The sequence below is a fragment of the Geotrypetes seraphini genome, chromosome 1 (assembly GCF_902459505.1).
Source record: "Geotrypetes seraphini chromosome 1, aGeoSer1.1, whole genome shotgun sequence".
NCBI classification, from domain to species: domain Eukaryota; kingdom Metazoa; phylum Chordata; class Amphibia; order Gymnophiona; family Dermophiidae; genus Geotrypetes; species Geotrypetes seraphini.
Genome location: NC_047084.1, coordinates 105,309,586 through 105,332,598, shown reverse-complemented (window position 1 = coordinate 105,332,598; position 23,013 = coordinate 105,309,586). Strand labels below are relative to the sequence as shown.

The window sequence follows — 23,013 nt, the reverse complement described above, 5'->3', positions numbered from 1 at the left end:
AGTAAAGGTGCTCAGTGTGTATAGGGATATCATAGAAAGGGTTTGAACTAAGACTCCTTCCATACCTGTTCCATGAAATGCTCCCCTGTCCAATGTTCAAAATTGGCCAGGTTGTCATAGTGCATTCCTCAACAAAAAAGAACATAAGAATAGCCTTACTAGGTCAGACCAATGGTCCATCAAGCCAAGTAGCCCATTCTCACGGTGGCCAATCAAGGTCACTAGTACCTGGCCAAAACCCAAGGTGTGGCAATATTCCATGCTACCGATCAGAGCAAGCAGTGGCTTCCCCCGTATCTTTCTCAATAACAGACTATGGACTTTTCCTCCAGGAACTTGTTCAAACCTTTCTTAAAACCAGCTACGCTATCCGCTCTTACCACAACCTCTGGCAACGCGTTCCAGAGCTTAACTATTCTCTGAGTGAAAAAAAATTTCCTCCTATTGGTTTTAAAAGTATTTGACGGAGTGAAAAATCAATCTACTTATACCCGTTCTATTCCACTCAGGATTTTGTAGACTTCAATCATATCTCCCCTCACCCGTCTCTTTTCCAAGCTGAAAAGCCCTAACCATTTCAGTCTTTCCTCATACGAGAGGAGCTCCATCCCCTTTACCATCTTGTATGGGTTTTAAAAATATGACCGAGTGCACAAGCTGTGATCATAATAGAGCAGATGTGTGACCAAGCTGTATCCCCTCCTTTCCCCCTTCATCGCCTTGAACTCATCCCATTTCTGTTCCAAGTCAAAAATCAAACCATTCCTGTAACAAAATCCTGGGGGAGCTGAACTGTGGATAATTTAATTTGGAGAGACGCTTTGAATCAAAGAAAAGATAAAAAGAAGCACACAGGTGACTTAAAAGTTGCTTTAGGGACATCAGTAGGAAGATGCTGGAAAAGGTAAAGCAGCCTGGGGAGAGCTGCTGTCTTTATAATTTATCCACTCCAGTAATGAGTTGGATCTGCCTGATTTTTACGCTGTATGAGTACCTGTGCCATATTTTCTTGAGTATTCTTAACAAAATATGATCACTGGAAGAGGAAGTGTGTGTGTGGCGACATACAACCCTGGTGAGTTTCTTTTTGGTGGCACTTTTTACAATGGCTCCTTTAAGGTGGAGGCACAAGTCCCTGCAGGCACTTCTAGTTCACAGCCAGAAGCTATGCCTGATGAGGTGTGAGCAAAAGAGGACCCTTAAAATGAAATAAAGCACACTTGCTGACATAATTTCCATCCACGCAGAGAGTGCAGGGGTTCAAAGACACAGGAGGGCCTGCTGGCCGGCCACTCCAGAGCAGCTGATAACTTGTAATGACAGGATGCACTTTGGCACACCTGCCATCACTTACCCCTTAGCTTTTTGGTTTTGAAGGAAATCCCCCTGCAAGGTCTAGGGCCTGTGAGCATGTTTCATTTGTCATGATCCTTGTTGGTTTTCCTTTCTGATGCCAAACCAGCTTAAAAATGAGGAGTGGACTGGAGATGGGAGGAAGACCCAGAAAAAGGCTATATGAGAGGGCGGAAAAAGGGAGAGGATCCAGGAAAGAAGGGGTTTGTGAGAGAAGTCCTGGGAAATGGCAGAAGTGATAGAGGGATGGGGGAGGGGGCACAGGAAGGGAAAGACTTGGGGAGGAGCTATGATAGGGCAATAAATTTGCTACTGCCAGGAGTCTTGTTATAGCACTAGCCACAAGGAAGGAGTCACAGTGCAGAGCCCTGAAGTTATTAATCCCATTTGATGCTTAAACTCAATAATCCTCTGTCTTAGGCTCTGAGAATTTGAAAAAAAAAATTTCTTAATTTTCTACTATACTTTTATAAATACTTTTAAACTTTCTTACCCTCCATTTGTATTTTCCTTGTATGTATCCTTTATTATACTTATTATAGTTCTCCCTACTTCCCTTATGTATTGGTACGTCAGGTCCGTTTGTGTTAATTTTAGTTAATAATTAAGACCGCGTTTTTAATTGTAAATCGCTTTGAATTAATGATATTGCGATAAATCAAAATTTTAATAAAACTTGAAACTCATGTGCAAAGCTATCCCTGGATTTCTATAAAACATTAAATACACATTACACGTGCCTTAAAAACCAAAATGTTACAGATTATTTTTGGGGTGAAGCACTGGGCTGGAGTAAGTCCCAGCTAGGTGTGGAAATGAGTTGATGCTACAGGAGACTAAGCAAGAGATCCTGGGATACCTTTTCATGGACATTAGGCTGTCACCACTTCTAATATCATGGCTAAACTCCAACCCAAGTTGTATAATCTGTTCTGATGAAATACATTTATTAAACAGAGGGGGAAGATGAAATTCATAAGACAATTCTCTTATTTGTTATATGATGTTTCATTAATTACAAAATGCTGCATCAGTGTGACTAATTTTGTGTGTGTTCTCCAGACAACCAACGTGAAAGGGAGAATGATGGCATTCAGAACAAACAAGACTGTAATGGTTCCCAATGTGGAGGCAATCTTGGAGGACTTTGAAACCTTGGGGGAGGGTCTTGTGCTCTCTGTGGAGGCTCGAACAGAGAAATGGAGTATTTAATACACTCCATTGTGATTCAGTACTGGATTTCTTCCTTCAAGTCCTTTGACATTCCCTGAAATAGCAAGAGACGGCTTTCAGCATGAAAATTGAATGATCATTATGTAAATTGGATATGGACCTTATATATAAAAATATTTTTTGCTTGCAAGGGGAGGGGGAAACAATTTTGTAAACAAATGTGACCTTTTTTTTAAAAATAAATTATACAATGTGACAGCAGTGTGTGGGACTGGAAATCTTTATTGTGAGGCTTGTCATGAGAAATGCTAGGCACCAGGGGATGGGAAGGAGATGTCATTTCTTCATCGAAGGTCACGGCGGGTAACTTGTGTGCTTTCCCATTCTTTCTCTTGCAGTGACCTACACAACCTATTTTGCCATCTACAGCAGCCACTTGCTTTCTTTGAGCACTGCTGGCCAGCAGGATCACTTCTCCCCATCTGTTATGGCAATCAGTGGAACCCATCTGGTCACTGCTGTAGTGACACTCCTCCCCAACACCCCCCAGGATGAACGCTGCTGGTTGCTACAGTAACTTCATTTTCCTAGGGGCTGGTAGAAGGTATCCTAGCACTTGCTAAAGTTTCTTCTCGGGTTGAATAAGCAGGGTGTGGGGATGACAGAAGGCAGAGTCTAGTATGACCCATCTAGTGTGCCCAGTAATGTGTGAAGCACGAGACATGATGTCAAATACTGAGTGAAGTAGAATGGGTAAATGTGAAATTGCTTGCTTTTTTATCCAAAAATATAAGGACTAGGGGCATGTAATGAAGTTACTAAGTAGTACATCTAAAAAAAAAAAATTGGAGAAAATTTTTTCCCTCAATTTTGTAATTAAACTTTGGAATTTATTGCCAGAGAATGTGGTAAAAGTTATTAGCTTAGCAGGGCTTAAAAAAAGGTTTGGAACAGTTTCTACAAGAAAAGTCCATAAGCCATTATTAAGATGAACTTGGGAAACATCCACTGCTTATATCTAGGAGAAGCAGCATAAAATCTGGTTTTCCTCTTTTGGGATCTCGCCAGGTACTTGTGTCCTGAATTGGCCACTGTTGAAAGCAGGATACTTACTGAGCTTGATGGACCTTCAATCTGACCCAAAATGGCAATGCTTATGAATGAACTACGAGACTACATGAATGTTCTCCCACACAGTACCTCTGGGCCACATCTGAAGAAGGCTATGGTTAATACAGACAGTATATGTTGAATGTTGGGGGTAATTTTGAAGGTGCTTATTTTATAGACACTGCGCCAATGAGGCGCCCTTTGGACACCAATTATATAGAATTACTCCCATTATGCATGAAACCAAAACTTGGAAAGATCATCAAAGGTAACATTAAACACTCATGACCAGTAAGGGATAACTCTAAATCTACTCATAAAACGTGTGCTTCACTTTTTTTTTTTTTTTTACTACTGCTATAAAAATGGGGGGGAGGGGAGAGAGGTTAAAAAAAAAGATGAGCTGTGCAAATATAAGCAGGAAATGCTTATATGGACAACCTGAAAAACCATGTTTCTACACAGTGATTTTCATCTCCATAGGAAAAGTTTAATTAAAAAAAAATCTTGGCTCATAGAGCAGTTCTTCCATGTAATTATTAAAAATGCATGTTCAATTCCTGGAAAAAGGAGATGGCCTGATAATGCTACACTCATTTGAAATCATTTATTTCATTAATTATAGTTTTGTATGTGTTTCATTAACAATTGTGAAATAAGGCTTTTCTTTGAAAGAAGAAAATTATGGTTTGTCATTACTGTGAGTTCATGTGGATACTGCTTTCTGTGACCGATGATCTTTGCTCTGAGTTTATTAGGGTCCCATATGAACTCAAATGTGATCCCATCTGAATATAAAAAGAGGTAAATTTACCCCTGCCAAAAAAAGAGGGGAAAACTGTTGACTTGAATATAAACTGAGGGTTTTCTCAACCTCATCCCTTTACATGACTGTAATTACCTACCCTGCACAATATTTCTCTCCCTCTCCTCCCCCCATTATATCCATCATTTCTCTCCCTCTCCCCCACAACCCCTCTGCGGTGGCCATTATTTCTCTTCCCCCACCTCCTTGACATTTATCCTAGGACAAGCAGGCATATTCTCACATGTGGGTGGTGTCATCCAAGGAGCCTGGAACGGACCATGCAAAAGTGCACTATCACTCTAAAAGACTGAAAAGTCTTGAGACTGCCTGTACCATACATGTGCTGGTGTCTTTCCCCCACCCCCCCCGACGTTGGCTTGCAGGACCATCGATTCTCAAGTTTTCTGCAGAGCTGAGAAGCTGTGTTTTTCTCTAGCGTCATACTTTGGTAGGTCAGGTGCCATTCCGTTTGTATTTTTCCTTTATTTCTTTTTTTCTTCAGTAATTTTTTTTTCTTTTTTTTTTACTGATTTTTCATTTTTCAGCCTTTGAATAAAACCTGTTATGATAAGTAACCGTGCTTTATTCAGTTTTCTATACCAGTGTTTCTCAACTTCTTCAAGCCAAGTCAGTGGCGTACCTAGGGTATGTGGCACCCGAGGCCCATCATTTTTTGACACACACCCCCCCCCCCCCCACCCCCATGTAAAATTTTTTTTTTTGCAATAACCATGAAATGGAATGGTCAGACTAGAAACAGGCAGTGAAAATTTTCTTTTATTGAACCTCATATATGTAACCATTATTCCAAACATAACATAACATAAATTATGTCTAAATTGTCATGACATCAGAAGTACATATGGAGTAGTTGCAGGTGATGCTTGGGACAGTTCTGATTGTGTTAGTTCGGTTTTATGTGTTTTTTGAATAGAAGGGTTTTCATTTATTTTTTGAAAGTTTTGTAGTCTGCGGTCGAAGTCAATAGGTTGTAGATTTGGAGGTCGAGAGTTGCAGCTCGAATGGCTAGGAGGTTGTTGAACAGTTTTTGGTTGGAGGGTGTGTGAATGGTGCGTGAGTTCTCCTATGTCTAGTTGAGGTGGATTTAATTAGTCGATTGTTCCAATAGGCTGGGCTGTCTCCGTTTATTGCTTTAAATAGTAGGCAGGAAAATTGGAAGTGGTTAGTAGGGATAGTGGAGCATATCTGGAGACTGAGTAAGAAGGTTAAAACAACAAACTTAAAAGCAACTTAGAATTCTCTTCCATTTTTGTTCCCATTATAAAAAAACACTGATAAGTTCCCAGGAAAAAAATACATTAAAATAAGAAGTGAAAACAAAGGCCCCTACAGATGAGAATATAACATAAGAATAGCCTAACTGGGTCACACCAATGGTCCATCATGCCCAGTAGCCCATTCTCATGGTAGCCAATAGTGCTGCCCGATTAAGAGAAAAATATTTCATTCGATTCGATTCACCCTGTTGAATCGATTTTTCGATTCGATTCACTGTTAATGACATCGCTTTTTAAGTTTAAACAAAGTACAACAATAAATTTCACAACAACAATAAATTTCACAAAGTACTTTAAAAAAAAATCACATTTTTCCATTAAAGCAGTTCTGGAGACATTTGCTTGAACAGTCTTTTTTCCCAGTCCATAAGCAAGCAATATGAAAAAGATTTTCTTAATTATCTACTCAAACATTTTTGCTATTTACTTTCATTGTACCTAGACTATTATTCAGTAGAAAAAATTTAGTTTGTTCAATCAAGCAGAACATTCACTCATAGAAGTCCAATGTCCACACAGGATTTGATTGAACAAACCAAATTTTTTCTACTGAATAATAGTTTAGGTATACTGAATAGCAAAAATGTTAAAGCCACACAGAAAAGCAGTAAAAGTCAATAGGTTCTCCAAGTGGGAACAACCTGATGTCTCAGCACTAGAGGAAAAGACCACGTAATAATGTTTATAAGATAAATCATATAAATGATTATACTGAAGCAGGGTGTCCTCAGCGTGAGAGGTAAGCGAGAGGAGAGAATTCTCCAGCGCTTTACACAATAAGGCACAGGTTAATCACCCTCTGCCTGCAGTGCACACCATCATAGGACACCTCAGGTGTGCTCAAATTAATCAATGTGATAAATTAAACAGTGATAAACAATTGGTCAATCACAAGAGTGCAAGATCAAACAGGTTGTTCCCACTCAGAGAACCTATTGACTTTACTGCTTTTCTGTGTGAGTAGATAATTAAGCAAATTTCTGATAGCCTACAGAACTGATTCTCACCTTCCATCCCCAGCCCCCAAGACTTACCAGACCCCCCCTGGCCGATGTATTTACTTACTGCCTGAACTGGATATTAAATCGTGGGGAAGAGAGGAGAAATGCGGGGAAAGAGCCAGCCAAAACTAGTATTTGTTGCTGCTGAGTGCCGAGGTCTGCTGCACGAGGTCCGCTCGCTCGCCGCTTGACTCTCCCACTCCTTTCGTTTCTTCCGATGTAATATACTGTTTCGCAAAACCGGAAGTTACATTAGATGGGAAGAGTCCGGCGGCGTGAAATAGTCCAAACTCGTCGATTCACCTGATTCGAATTGGTGAACCGATTTGAATCGTGAATCGGGCAGCACTAGTAGCCAATCCAGGTCACTAGTACTTGGTGAAAACCCAAAGAGTAGCAACATTCCATGCTACCAATCCAGGGCAAGCAGACGCTTCTCCCATGTCTTAATAACAGACAATGGACTTTTCCTCCAGGAATTTGTCCAAACCTTTCTTAAAACCAGCTACGCTATCTACTTTTAACATAACTTCTGGCCACTTCATTTTTAAGCTTAGATCTTTCCTTCCAAACAGAGACCTTGCTAGATGTCAAATACAGCACAAGGTAACTTCACACGGACTTAACTGTGCAGGAAATGAATCTCCTCATGCACCCACCATATAGTGCAAAAATGTGCAAAGGTCTGTTTTTTTCTTTCGATCACTACATAGCCTAATGCCACACAAGCAGCGCTGTTACAAACATATTCTGAAGGTCAATGCTAAGGTTGACAAAGTTTCCTTCCTTGGACCAGAAGGAGATACTGACAAACCACTGGAAGAGATTCTAAAACAACTACCCAGAAATAACACCCAAAGACCCACTCAGTGTGTGAACCAGTTGAGTGGAGTGGACTAACTGGGGGTGGAAATGGGCCCAGAGTTTGCTCAGCAGAATTTCCCAGACTACCTCTTCCTCTCAACACACTGACATGCTACCACCACCACCAACACTAGGAACACCTCACCGAGTATGCCAGCAATGCTTATAAACTTTATAAAACACATTATTATATTTTCTTATAAAGCATATATTTTAACTGAACTCAGCCTTGCCATTCACAAAAATAGAAAAGTTCCCATTTCAAGCTGTCTCATGTACACTTTTCAAATCTAACATATTGTAATCACAGAACAGAAAATAAAATTATTTTTTCTACCTTTTGTTCTCTGGTCAATATTCAAATCTTGTTGGTCCCAGGCTCTTGTTGTCTTGCTTGCCAGGGTCTCCTTTCTCCGTGCTAACCATCCATCTGCCATCTCTGTCCTCCCCTTCCATTTCCCTTCCCTCTCCCGGAGATCTGGCATCTTTCCTTTTTTTTGTCTCCATCCACAGATTCACCTTTTCTCAACTCCCCACCACCCCAGGATCCACCATCTCTCCCTTTCTGTTCCCAACTATCCTCCTATCCAGTATCTCTATCCCCCCTCCACACCATCCCCTGTTTCCAAGTTCTCTCCCTTTCTGTTCCTTCCCTCCCTAAATCCCATTATGCACCATCTCTCTCCCACTCCTCTGTTTTTAGACCCATTATTTCTAACCCCCAAAGTCTGGCATATGCACGTATCTTTGAACCCCCCTTCCCTCTCTCCCTCTGTGTACTTTTACACCAGGACCCCCCTCCCCCGAAGGTCTGTCCCCCCTCCGAAGGGCTACACCCCACCCCTGAAGGCCTGCACCCCCCCGAAGGACATTACCTCCCACCCGAAGGTCTGTCCTCCCCCCGAAGGCCTACATCCCACCCCTGAAGGCCTGCACCCCCCGAAGGAATTTACCTCCCACCCGAAGGTCTGTCCCCCTCTGAAGGCCTAAACCCCACCCCTGAAGGCCTGCACCCTCCCCGAAGCATTGTACCCCCCACCCGAAGGTCTGTCCCCCCCGAAGGCCTGCACCCATCCCGATGGCCTGCACACACCCCGAATGGCTGCACCCACCACGAAGGCCTGCACCCACCCCGAAGGCCTGCACCCCCCTGAAGGCCTGCACCCCCATGGAGGCCTGCACCCCCCCCCGAAGGTCTGTACCTCCTGAAGGCCTGCACCCCCCCCCCGAAGGTCTGTACCTCCTGAAGGCCTGCACCCCCCTGAAGGCCTGCACCCCCCCGAAGGACTTTACCTCCCACCCGAAGGTCTGTCCCCCTCTGAAGGCCTAAACCGCACCCCTGAAGGCCTTCACCCCCCCCCCCCCGAAGGTCTGTACCTCCTGAAGGCCTGCACCCCCCTGAAGGCCTGCACCCCCCCTGAAGGCCTGTACACCCCACCCGAAGATCTGTCCCCCCCCTGAAAGCCTACACCCCCCTGAAATTCTTTACCTCCCACCCAAAGGTCTGTCCCCCCCCCTTAAGGCCTACACCTCCCTCTTAAGGCCTACACCCCATCCCTTAAGGCCTACACCCCCCATCTAGTACTGTCTAATGCAATTAGGTACGGGTCAGGAGGCCAGAGGGGAAGCAGGACATTGCAGCAATTCCCAACTGACCCTCCCCCCTCGCCCTCTAAAGCAGGAGCCGGCTAGCAAGAGGAAGTTGCCGATCCTGCTTTAGGGGGGAGGGTCAGTTGATGATTCGGGAGGCCGATTTTGGGGTTTTTAAAAAATTGATTCGGGCAGAAAAAAAAAATAACAATAAAACCACCGCCAAGCAGCCCAGCGATACTCACCCTCAGTTCCTGCCTTAATTGCAGTGTCCCACGCGGCTCGGGCTCCCTTTCTTGCTTCCACCCAGCCGGAAACCGGAAGTTGCTGACCAAGCTCCGACGGCGACGGGGGGTGTGGCCGTGGGGGAATGGAAGTTAAGAGGGCTCAGGCAGGATCACTTTGGGGATTCGGGGAAGCCTTAGAGTCGGGCCATAGCAGGGAAGTTCCCGGGCCATGACTCCAAGGCTCGAGCACCCCTAATGAGCTGGCACCCGGGGCGGACCGCCCCCCCCCCCCCCCCGCACCCCCCTAGGTACGCCACTGAGCCAAGTACCCCCCTAAATCTAACAAATAGCAACTGAGTACCCTCATCCAAGTATTGCCCAAGACCTCACCTCCATAATAATAGTACCAATTATATTCCATTCATTTTTCATATACACATAATATAATCTTACTAGCTGATGCCCCGGCGTTGCACGGGTATTTAATTATAGCAATAACACTTCAAATGGATTCAAATAAAGATACTTTATGGTGGTGAATGAAATTATTTTTTTACAGCTTTATAAAAAGTACAATATTCAAATTATAGTGTGAAATATTTGACAAAATGAATACAATACAACTAACACAAAACTTGATTATAAACAACATTTTTAGTTTCACCTCCAGGAGCAAGAACATATAAATTCTTGGGTGAACCCACCCTTGAGCAAGCAACATAGAGTTGTCCATGGGAAAAACAGGGGGATCTTAAATGCACTCCACAGTATGTAATAGTCTGTCCCTGTGATTTGTTGATTGTGATAGAGAATGCAAGTCTCACTGGAATTTGCAATCTCTTAAACTGAAAAGGAAGATGTGTTGCAAGTTTCGTTTAAATCGGGCAAGCTGTTTTTGCGTTGGCAGCTTTTTACATTTTTTCCATTGACATGAATGGGTGAAATCTGAATTTCTGTTTGTAGCTCCGCCCACGTGTGCAGGTGAGCCGCGAGACCCCCAGAACATATCACCCCAAGTAGTGAGGGATCTGCATACCAAGTTTCGTTCAAATCGGGCAAGCCGTTTTTGCGTTGGCAGCTTTTTACATATTTTCCAATGGCATGAATTGTTGAAATCTGATTTTCTGTTTGTAGCTCCGCCCACGTGTGCAGGTGGGCCGCGAGACCCCCAGAACATATCACCCCAGGTAGTGAGGGATCTGCATACCAAGTTTCGTTCAAATCGGGCAAGCCGTTTTTGAATTACTGTGAGAATGGCAGCTTTTTACATTTTTTCCATTGATATGAATGGGTGAAATCTGATTTTCTGTTTGTAGCTCTGCCCACGTGTGCAGGTGGGCCGCGAGACCACCAGAATATATCACCCCAGGTAGTGAGGGATCTGCATACCAAGTTTCGTTCAAATCGGGCAAGCCGTTTTTGCGTTGGCAGCTTTTTACATTTTTTCCATTGGCATGAATTGTTGAAATCTGATTTTCTGTTTGTAGCTCCGCCCACATGTGCAGGTGGGCCGCGAGACCCCGAGAACATATCACCCCAGGTAGTGAGGGATCTGCATACCAAGTTTCGTTCAAATCGGTCAAGTCATTTTTGAATTACTGTGAGAATGGCAGCTTTTTACATTTTTTCCATTGACATGAATGGGTGAAATCTGATTTTCTGTTTGTAGCTCTGCCCACGTGTGCAGGTGGGCCGCGAGACCCCCAGAACATATCACCCCAGGTAGTGAGGGATCTGCATACCAAGTTTCGTTCAAATCGGGCAAGCCGTTTTTGCGTTGGCAGCTTTTTACATTTTTTCCATTGACATGAATGGGTGAAATCTGATTTTCTGTTTGTAGCTCCGCCCACGTGTGCAGGTGGGCCGCGAGACCCCCAGAAAATATCACCCCAGGTAGTGAATAATAATAATAATAATAATAACTTTATTTTTGTATACCGCAATACCACAAAACAGTTCAGAGCGGTTTGCAGGATAAGAGACTGTACATTAACAGTGAAGTTACATCAAGGTTACAGCGAAGTTAACATCGAGGTTACAGCATATCAAATCGGTCAAGCCGTTTTTGAATTACTGTGAGAATGGCAGCTTTTTACATTTTTTCCATTGACATGAATGGGTGAAATCTGATTTTCTGTTTGTAGCTCCGCCCACGTGTGCAGGTGGGCCGCGAGACCCCCAGAACATATCATCCCAGGTAGTGAGGGATCAGCATACCAAGTTTCGTTCAAATCGGTCAAGCCGTTTTTGTGTGATCGCGGCACATACACACACACATACATACATACATACACACATACATACCTCCGATTTTATATATATATAGATTAATACACAATGGTAACCACAAAATTAACCCCCCACACACACATACACAAAACACACTGTATGCAGAGAAAATGTTAATTATTTATATTCAGGGGTTTTTTTTTAAGAGGTCAAGGCAGACGACTTTAAAATATACAATGTTACCTCAGTAACAACTATAGAAAAATAGACAAATATAGTGCAAAATATAGACAGCAGATATAAATTCTCACTAAATTGAAAATAAAATCATTTTTCCTACCTTTGTTGTCTGATTTCATGAGTCTGGTTGCACTTCCTTCTGAATGTGCATCCAATATTTCTTCCTTCTTCCTGCCTCCTGCATGCTTCCTCTCCAGACCTCATTCCATTCCCCAACCAACAACTCTCTGTCCCTCCATGAGTCCAACTTTTTCTTCCCCTCTCCCTGCCCCTCCCCTTTCTTTTTTTTCTCCCTGCCCCCTTTCTTTCTTTTTGCCCCCTTTCTCTCTCCCTGCCCTCCTTTCTCCCTGTCCCCCTTTCTTTCTCTCTCCATCACTGCCCTCCCAAGCCACCGCTGCCGATTTAAGCCTGCTTCCCCCGACGCTGCAAGTGCCAGGCCTTTGCAAGCGCCGAGCCCACAAGCCTTCCACACCCCCCACCAATGTCAATTCTGACATCAGAGAGGAAATTCCAGGCCAGACAGGCAGCGATTGGCTGGCATGGAACTTCCTCTCTGAGTCAGAATTGACATCATTGGGGGGGGGGGGTGGAGGCTTGTGAGCCCGGTGCTTGCACGGGCCTGGCTTTTGTAGTATCGGGAAAACGGAGAACACAAAGGCAACGCGAGTCTATCATGGAGTACGTTCGACTCACGTTGCCCTTGTGATCTACTGGTCAATCGTGATCGACCTTTTGGGCAACTATCATCTGCTTCTGCGCATATCCCATAGCAACAATTCATTTTCATAAGGTAGTGGTGTGGTGGGAAATATTTACAACATTTTGCGTCAACTTCATTCAGAACACAATGTACTAAATTTCATAAAAATCGGCCAAGTTCTGTGGAAGATGCAACAAAAATCATTTTGAGATATAGATATATATTATTTTTTTTTTTTAATGTTTGTTAGTTTTTTTTGTATAGATAGATTTGAAGTGGGTCTTGAGCCCAGGTCCCTTGGTTTATAGTTCAGCACAATGACCATAATACCTGCAGCTGATTTAAACCCTAGTTTCCTTTCCAGTTCACTTTCATGGGAGAGGCAGGGGGACAGTATCCACTGGGAGATTAAGGGAGGGGGTCATGCCTTAATCCCTCCAGTGGTCAGCTGCTTAATTAGAGCAAAATTTTGGAACTGGAACGGGTCTACATAAAAACATCCTTCAGACATTTTTTCCCATTCGAAAATCCCTCTTAGACATCCTCCTTTGGGCCTTCCCTAGTCCTACCCAAAACATGCCCACAACATGCCCTCTTGCTATTTGGACAAACTGTAGTCCGAAACATCTAAATTCTGACTTTCTGAAATCAGGATTTGGATATTTTTAGCAAATGATTTTTTTTTTTAGACATTCATCTGCTTTGAAAATGAGAACTTTACTGTTACAGGTCTTACTCTTTGGAATGTTCTACTCCTTACTAGAGAGTTGCGCGGGGACAGAAATCCCACCCGTCCCCACCCGTCCCCGCCAAAATCCCACCCATCCCCACCCGTCCCCGTGAGGAATCCCTCCGTCCCCACCCGTCCCCGTGAGGAATCCCTCCGTCCCCACCCGTCCCCGCGAGGAATCCTCTCCGTCCCCACCCGTCCCCGCGAGGAATCCCCTCCGTCCCCACCCGTCCCCGCGAGGAATCCCCTCCGTCACCATCCTTCCCTATAAACTTCAGAAATAGTTATTTTATTTAATTATGCTACTGAATTAAAGGCTCTGGTAGAGACCCATTTACAAATAAGCAAAGAGACTATTAATTTGGAAATATTAATTGGGAAGAATACATACTTTGTAAATGGGTTTCTACCAGAACCTCTAATGTAAATATAAAATATAAATACTCAGCTGATGAGAACCCACAAACTGTCAGCTGAGGACTTCCTTTGCAGTTGGCCTGGGGTCCCTTTTGCCAAGCTTGGCAGGCAGCAGTAGCGTCCCTGAGTCACAGATGCTGGCACCTCAGTGGCTCATGGATGCTGCCAGCGACTGCTGCGCTTGGTGGAGGGGAGTTCTGACCATCTCTAGAGGAGGTCCTCTGCTGGCGGTGCTTGGGGATCCCCACCAGTCACAGCAAGGGCCAACAAGTACTTCAACACTAGAAATAAAACCAGAAATGCATTTCCTTTTCTTTTGAACACAAAACAAAGATATCTGCCATATACATTTCCCAAGGCAGATGACTCTATGCAATGTCACCTCGGTAACAAAATACAAAAATAGACAAATACACCCCCTCCCTTTTTACTAAACCACAATAGTAGGTTTTAGCACAGGGAGTTACGCTGAATGCCTCGCGCTGCTCTCAATGCTCATAGGCTCCCTGCGCTAAAAAACAATATTGCGGTTTAGTAAAAGGGAGCCATAGTGCAAAATATAGACAGCAGATATAAATTCTCAAAACAGACACATTTTGATCACTAAATTGAAAATAAAATCATTTTTCCTATCTTTGCTGTTTGGTGATTTCATGAGTCTCTGGTTGCACTTTCTTCTTCTGACTGTGCATCCAATCTTTCTTCCTTTCTTTCAGCCTCCTGTATGTTTCCTCTCCTCCAGACCTCATTCTCTCCCCCAACTTTTTCTTTCTGTCTCCCTGTTCCCCCTTCTTTCTGTCTCTCTGTCTGCCCCCTTTCTTTCTTTCTCCGTGCCCTCCCCCAAGCCACTCGGTTTGCTGCCACCGCCATCGGGGAATAGTCCCCAAGCCACCGCTGTCCCAAGCTTTCCCTGCAGAAGCGTCGCGCTGACCAGCATTCCGCTCCCTGACGTCAATTCTGACGTAGGAGAGGAAGTTCCGGGCCAACAAGGCATTTCTCCTCATTCCATCCAGCCTGAGCCCCATCTCTCCTTGATCCAGCATTTCCCTTCTGTGTCTGTCAGAATTACCATTCCACCTATTTTCCAGCATCACCCTTCTTTGTGTCCATCTCACCTATATCCCTATCTCACCACTTTTTCAGAATCTTCATTTGTCTCTGTCCTTGTCTTTTACCCCATGTTCACCATTTACCCTTTCAGTGTCTTTATCTCCCCCCCCACACACACTTTTTCAGCATTACTTCTATGTCTCTATTTCACCTCCTCTTCATGTCCCCTCTGTATCTCTATCCTTATTCAGAAGGTCCTGCTTACCCTTTCTCTTCTTTGTGTCACTATCTCCATTTTCAGCTTTCCCCCCTTTTCCTTTGTTAATGCACCCTGTAGCCAGAATCTTTCCACCCTCTCTCCACTCCGGCCCAGCCCAGTATGAAATATTTCCTTTTGTTTCTCTCCCCTCTCTCTTCTCCTCCCTCACCCACGAGTCCTGCATCTGGCCCTCTCCCTTCTACCTGCACCTGGCAACACCCCCCTGCTCCGCGACTCTCTTAAGCAACTCGTCAGCAGCGGTGATCAAGACAAGCTGCCGACATCGAGGCCTTCCCTCTACGAGTCCCACCTTTGTGGAAAAAGGAAGTTGAAACAAGCGGGACTCGCAGAGGGTAGGCCCTGACGTCAGAAGCTGCTGCTGAGTTGCCGAAGAGAGCCGCGGAGCAGGGGAAGGGAGAGGGAGATAGGAAGGCTGTAGAAGCTCCGGAGCATGACACCGAACCCGGCCAGGATGATTTCTTTTTCAGGCTGCTGCTGCCGCTGCCATCCCCCACCCGAAATGACAAAAAACAGCCTAATGCCCGCGTCGGGAAATAGCCATGCTGAGCAGTGAGCTCAGCACGTACACAGATGAAAGCCTTGCTTGCTGATTGGTCCGGCGGCACGGTGGGGCGGGGCCGCCGGACCAATCAGCAAGCAAGGCTTTCATCTGTGTACGTGCTGAGCTCACTGCTCAACATGGCTATTTCCCGACGCGACGCCAGACTTGTAAGCTGCATCGCCAGAATTTAGGTAGGTTGTTTTCATCCCCGTGGGAGTCCCGTGGGCAAGGGGGCGTCCCCGTGGGAGTCCCGTGGGTCAGGGGGCATCCCCGTGGGAGTCCCGTTGGCCAGGGGGCGTCCCCGTGGGAGTCCCGTGGGCCAGGGGGGGGAACCCGCGGGATCCCCGCGGGACCCGCGGGATCCCCGCGATCCCCGTTCCCGTGCAGACCTCTACTCCTTACCTTATTGGCTAGGCCAATGTATTGCAAACAGTGCTACAGCAGGTTCCAGGTGTGGTGCGAGACACCGGCAAGGAGGAGAGGCGCCGGCTGCCTGCTTACAGGACGTGCCTCTCACGGCGAGAGGCACATCCTGTGGGCAATCAGCTGGTGCTGACGACTCTCTTCTCTCCATCCTGCCCCTCCTCAAGATCCCCCACTGGCGAAGTGAAAGGTTCAGGGTCACGGCCAAAGGGACTCCACGCATGTGCGGATGTTGACGTGATGACATCATGCATGTGTGTGACATCACGTAGATGTCTGCGCACTTCCTGATGCCTTCTGGCCACGGCACCAGTTTTAGTGTGCTATGGCGCCGAAAAGTTTGCAGGACCCAAACACTTTTTTTTCATTTTAAAGGTGCTTATCAAACCTGATCTCCCTCACACCTACTGTCTCAGTCACTCAGCAAGTGGAGTCTGTGCTTTCCTCTTAGAAATGTGTTACATTTGCACAAAAAAATTAATTATTATAAGCTGCTTTAAAAGCCTACTTAAAGGGTGGTATATCAAATATTAAATTTGAAAAGATAGTAATCTGCTGATTGACATACATATGCAAGATGTCGTACCATTTATAGAAAATAGTTAAGCTCTGGAACGCATTGCCAGAGGTTGTGGTAAGCGGATAGCATTTCTGGTTTTAAGAAAGGTTTAGACAAGTTCTTGGAGGAAAAGACCATAGTCTATTATTGAGAAAGACATGGGGGAAGCCATTGCTTGCCCTGGATCGGTAGCATGGAATGTTGTTACTCTGGGGATTCCGGAATCTTGCTACTCTTTGGGGATTCTGCATGGAATGTTGCTTCTGTTTGAAGTTCCAGAATCTTGCTAATCTTTGAGATTCTGGAATGTTGCTACTCCTTGGGTTTTGGCCAGCTACTAGTGATGGGCTACTGGGCTTGATGGACCATTGGTCTGACCTAATAAGGCTATTCTTATGTTCTTACAGGTCCTCTTATAAAAGGGGGTAATGGAAAAGGCTGGAAACTAAAGGCCAACTAGTCTTGGTCTTGGTTTGAAAACTGGTGGAAACGCCAATGAAGATATCAATAATGAAGTATCTAGGGCAGTGTTTCTCTACTCGGTCCTGTAGTACCCTCTTGCCAGTCAGGGTTTGAGGATATCCACAATGATTATGTATGAAATAAATTTTCATATAATGGAGGCAGTGTATGCAAATCAAGTTTATACATATTCATTGTGGATATCCTGAAAACCTGACTGGCAAGGGGGTACTCAAGGACTAAGTTGAGAAACCTTGCTCTAGGGTAGGGTTACCATATGTCTCCAGAAAAAAAAAGAGGACGGATTGAGAGATCCGGGTTTTACTTCCGTTGACAGCAATGGATGTTTCACTCTGTCCTCCTTTTTCTGGAGCCATAAGGTAACCCTAATCTGGAGTCCATTGAGGTTCGAGATCTGAGGCATCATGGTTTTACCACAGGGTGACTAGACAATTAGATCAGAAGCATGGGCTAGCGGACAGAACCTTTAAACCGGCAATTTAATAGTAATCTACAGACTATCTGCATCATAACAGGAGAGATTTTACTCACCTCTTTCCCTTGGTTAATTATCACATGCTTGTTAACCTTCAGTAGACAGGATAGAAATACAGTAAATTTGTTTCATTTTCCATCCCATTCTCCCTACAGAGCTCAGAACAGGTGAACATGCATAATATACAGGTACAATTTGCCATAATTACAAGTTTTTATCCTAACTCAAAATAACAATAAATGAAGTAAATAGCTATGATCACACCCCAGAGGCCTTGAATCCACATTTCCCTCACTGTTTGCCTTTATCCCACAGGCAGCAAAATCGGCCTACTAATATTTTGACCAACACAGCATTGGCAATTGGAGAGCTTGGACGTGGGGCCAGAAATTGATTTATTTGGCTCCTCCAACCAAAAACGTGTTCGACTGTCCCTGCTTTACTCCCTCGCCCTCCTCTCCTTTGCACAGACCTCTTCAATAGCCCCTGCTTCCTGTAGCTTATTGTCCTGGGTAGAGAATGACACAGTGACAAAATTCATCACCGTTCCCGTCCCCGCAGATAACCGCTGGAAATAATCCCATGTAATTTTTAAGTGTCTATTTCAACCTCAGTCCTTCTACCTCAGCATTCTTCAACGCAAAGCTTGAGGGTCAGTGGTTGTGGCCATTCATACTCTGATTCTTATGTGAGCCAAGGATAATGAAGCCATTGTGACATCACTGATGTGATTGGCTCTTAGGCACTGGTGGAATGAGACATTATGACATCAGAATATCTGCTCTGGATACCAGAGACTGTCATTCTGTAGTGTCTGTTTCAACCTCAGTCCTTCTACACCAGCATTCTTCAACGCAAAGCTTGAGGGTCAGTGGTTGTGGCCATTCATACTCTGATTCTTCCCTCTCTCCTTAAAGAATGACATGAAGATGGTTTCCCGCGGTTATCCGCGGGGACGGGAACGATGATGAATTTTGTCACTGTGTCATTCTCTAGTCCTGGGTATGGCAGCAGTTTGCTAGTGAGTTCAAGGACTAAATTAATATGCCCACTCGCAGGCTGTGTAATGCCCCTCCTAATGGTATGACTACTGTTGAATGACCTTATAGGAAGGGCTGTGGCTCACTGGTTGAACTGCTGCCTCTGCACCCAGAGGTTGTGAGATCAAATCCCAGCGCTGTTCCTTGTGACCCTGGCCCCCGTTCCCTTTCATCAAGCCCTATATCCTGTTTCCAACAGTGGCCAACCCAGGTCACAAGTACCTGGCAGAAACCCAAAGAGTAGCAACATTCGAGAGCTCAGATTGTGATGTCATAATGCTTCATTCCACCACTGCCTAAGAGCCAAACTCATCGGTGATGTCACAATGACTTAATTATCCCTATACCCAGCTCACATAAGAATTGCCATACTAGGACAGACTGAAGGTGTGGCTCACTGGTAGAGCTGCTGCCTCTGCACCCAGAGGTTGTGAGATCAAATCCCGGTGCTGCTCCTGGGCAAGTCACTTAATCCTCCAGTGCCCTGGTACACAATAAGTACCTGTATATATGCAAACCACAAAAAGGCAGTATACAAGTCCCCATTCCCTTTCATCAAGCCCTGTAACCTGTTTCCAACAGTGGCCAACCCAGGTCCCAAGTACCTGGCAGAAAACCCAAAGAGTATCAACATTCCAGAGCTAAAACTGTGATGTCATAATGCCTCATTCCACCAATGCCTAAGAGCCAGCCTCATCAGTGATGTCACAATGGCTTGACTGTCCTATACTCAGCTCACATAAGAATTGCCCTATTGGGACAGATCGAACGTGTGGCTCACTTGTGAGATCAAATCCCGGTGCTGCTCCTTGTGACCCTGGGCAAGTCACTTAATCCTCCAGTGCTCACCACTGTGAACATCAATTTTGGTATACCAAAGTGACCAAAAGGTGGTACCTATATAAGTCCCCATTCCCTTGGCATAAAAGCTTGGAGCCAGGTCAACCTTTATCTAAAAAGAGAGGCAACTGGCCATGTTGAAAGGAGACATGCATGGCGCAAACCCACTGCCGGTATTACTGAACAATCTCCTAATCAGAGTCTTCAAATATTTTCCACCTTGCAGCAACCAACGTACTTAGTGCTTCATGCTGAGCTGCAATAGGCTGGCGTCTTGCAGCACAAGCTGTCAGATCCTACAGATCTTAGTATCAGGCCTCACAGCAGTTTAGGATGAAGTGCTCAAGTTGCTGCCAACACTGCAGAAGAGAACTTTTAAAGGCCGGTGTCCGGAAACAATATGGCAACCCCAGCACTGGTACTGCACTTGCCTCCTTCCAGCCCTCAGACTTTTTAATATACCACATTGAAGGGGAGGAAGCAGTCATGTTCCCTGAATGCTCTAATCTAGAGAATGACACGGGGACAAATTTTTAACCATTCCTGCAGAAATTCATTTTCCAGTCCCATCCCGGCAAGTTCTTTTCCTACTCCTGGCCCATTCCTGCAAGCTCCATCCTCATCTGTACAAGCCTCAAACAATTTAAAATCATGAGCTGAGATTGTGATGTCATAAGGCCTCATTCTACCAATGCCTAAGCTCCGTCCTCGTCTGCATAAGCCTCAAACACTTTAACATTCTAAGTAGCAACATTCTAGAGCTCAGATTGTGATGTCATAATGCCTCATTCCACCAATGCTTAAGCTCCGTCCTCATCTGCACATGCCTCAAACACTTTAAAATCCTAAGTGGCAACATTCTAGAGCTCAGATTGTGATGTCATAATGCCTCATTCCACCAATGCCTAAGCTCCGTCCTCATCTGTACAAGTTTCAAACCTTTTAAAATCATAAGTGTTCGAGGTTTGTGCAGTTAAGGCTGAGATTACAGGAATGGGGCAGGGACAGTGACAAAACTTGCGGGGACAGGCGGGGGAAAATTGAGTTCCTGCAGGGACGGGGAAAATTTGTCAAGTGTCATTCTCTAATCCACCGCACCCCCCTCCACCCTCCCCCCCCCCCCAATATATCTTGCTGACTTTAGACCAGGGCTGTTACAATATTGGGCACCCTATGTAAAGTTTCAGCTGCACACTGCCCCCCCCCCAATCTCAATTAATGTTCAGGTCTTTACACTGTTGGTGGCTATAAAAATGCATAGCTGGATATTATACAAATTGTGAACTTTGATGTTCTGGTAAAAGTACGTGCTGATGGTTCTTTGTATCAGGACTTACTGGTTTTCTTTCTCTACAGCTGCTTGCTGCTGTCCTAGGTGACCACTTAAGGTTATAAATTCATAAAGGAATGCGTTGCCAGAGGATATGGTAAGAGCGGTTAATGTAGCTGGTTTTAAAAAGGTTTGGACAAGTTCCTGGAGGAAAAGTCCATAGTTTGCTGTTGAGACAGACATGGGAATGTAGCATGGATTGCTGCTACTATTTGGAGTTTTGCCAGGTACTTGTGACTCGGATTGGCCTCTGTGAAGACGGGATGGGAGATGGGATGCGAGATGGACCATTGGTCTGACCCAGTATGGCAATTCTTATGTGAGCCAAGTATAGGAAAATCTAGCCATTGACATCACTAATGAGGCTGGCTCTTAGGCATTGGTGGAATGAGGCATTATGACATCACAATCTGAGCTCTGGAATGTTGCTACTATTTGGGTTTTTGCCAGGTACTTGCCACTTGGCCTCTGTGAAGATGGGATGCTGGGCTAGATGCACCATTGGTCTGGCCCAGTAAAGCTATTCTTATGTTCTTGCATAAGATTTTTACAAAAATCCACCATCATTAAAAAAATAATCATAATAGTCATATATCTGTAATCACTTTGTCATGCACTATCCAAGATTAAAAACACCTCTGCCCTCTGCATACCTTGGAAATATCCTCTGTAACACATACTCCATGCAGACTTTGAATACCTCTCCTGTATTGCAACACCATCCCATGTAGAGCCCTTTTCAGACCCCCCAAAATGCCCCTGACAGTCCTTTCTTTGTTTTTTACATTATATAAGAACATAAGAATTGCCGCTGCTGGGTCAGACCAGTGGTCCATCGTGCCCAACGGTGTCAGGTCAAAAGCGCGCCGGGACAAAGGCGTGCCCAGACAATTGAGCGCAGCGCGGAGGTGCGCGCCGCTCTAAATTACTGTTTTTAGGGCTCCGACAGGGGGGCGTGGGGGGGAACCCCACCACTTAACTTAATAGACATCACGCCGCATTGTGGGGGGTGGGGGGGGTTGTAACCTCCCACATTTTACTGAAAACTTCACTTTTTCCCTGTTTTTAGGGAAAAAGTTAAGTTTACAGTAAAATGTGGAGGGTTACAACCCCCCAAACCCCCCATAACGCCGGCGCGATGTCTATTAAGTAAAGTGGTGGGGTTCCCCCCCACGCCCTCCCGTCGGAGCCTTCAAAACAGTAATTTAGAGCGGCACGCGCCTCGCGCTGCGCTCAATTGTCCAGGCGCGCCTTTGTCTTTTGCGCCGTTGTCTATGAACCGTGCCCAGCAGTCCGCTCACACGGCGGCCCTCTGGTCAAAGATCAGCGTCCTAACTGAGACTAGCCCTATCAGCGTATGTACTTAGTGCCCCCAGTGCCTCCTTCCCATGTCCTTAGAGCCCCCAGTGCCTCCTTCCCAGGTCCTTAGTGCCCCCAGTGCCTCTGTATTGTGTCCTTAGTGACCCAGTGCCAGCGTACTGTGTCCCTAATGCCCCCAGTCTTCCTATGTCCTTAGTGCCCCCAGTGCCTCTGTCCTGCTTAGTGCCCTCAGTGCATCCTATGTCCTTAGTGCCCCTTTCTATGTCCTTAGTGCCCCCAGTTCCTCCTTCCTATGTCCCCATCATTATCTTCCAAACTTTGTCCCACCCCCACCCCCAATGCCAGCCTGCCTGCCTGCCTCCCATCCCCCTAAGCAGCATGTATCCATTTAAACCCCCCCCCCCCTTTTCAGACCAGGTCCTCTCATCCCCTCAAAATGCCCCTGACAGTCCTTTCTTTGTTTTTTACATTACATAAGAACATAAGAATTGCCGGTCCAGCAGTTGAAGAACACTGGGCTAAGTCGTGGGCCAGACCCCGCCCATCTCCACCCAATCTCCGCACCAGACTCCGCCCTCATAATAGTACTACAGTGAAACCTCGGTTTGCGAGTAACCCGGTTTGCGAGTGTTTTGCAAGATGAGCAAAACACTCAGCAAACTTTTGCCTCGCAAACTGAGCACGTTCCGATATGCGAGCACCTCCCCCCCGCTCTAACCTAATGTGACCATTTATTTTTTTTCATCAAAACGGGACATCTATTAATATTCAGTCCCGCCCCCAATCCCGCCCTAGCCCCAACCCCAGCCCTACCCTAGCTCCGCCCCCAATTTCTTCCATTCATTTTCTTGTATGCACAATATCTTAATTCATAATGATAAACATATAATATTTTAAAAAAACCCACAATGTACACTGTACGCAAAGAAAAT

The 23,013-nt window shown here is 45.3% G+C and overlaps 1 protein-coding gene across 1 annotated transcript in view; it reads left to right on the top strand.

Moving 5' to 3' along the window:
- The window catches only part of NOL6 (nucleolar protein 6), a 105,193-nt gene extending 102,406 nt beyond the window's left edge, over positions 1-2,787 (top strand). The window contains exon 11 of the mRNA XM_033958186.1: positions 2,416-2,787. Coding sequence (XP_033814077.1) covers positions 2,416-2,565 — 150 coding nt within the window. The 3' untranslated portion in view covers positions 2,566-2,787. The remainder of the gene's footprint in view (positions 1-2,415) is intronic.
- Positions 2,788-23,013: the final 20,226 nt, after the last annotated feature.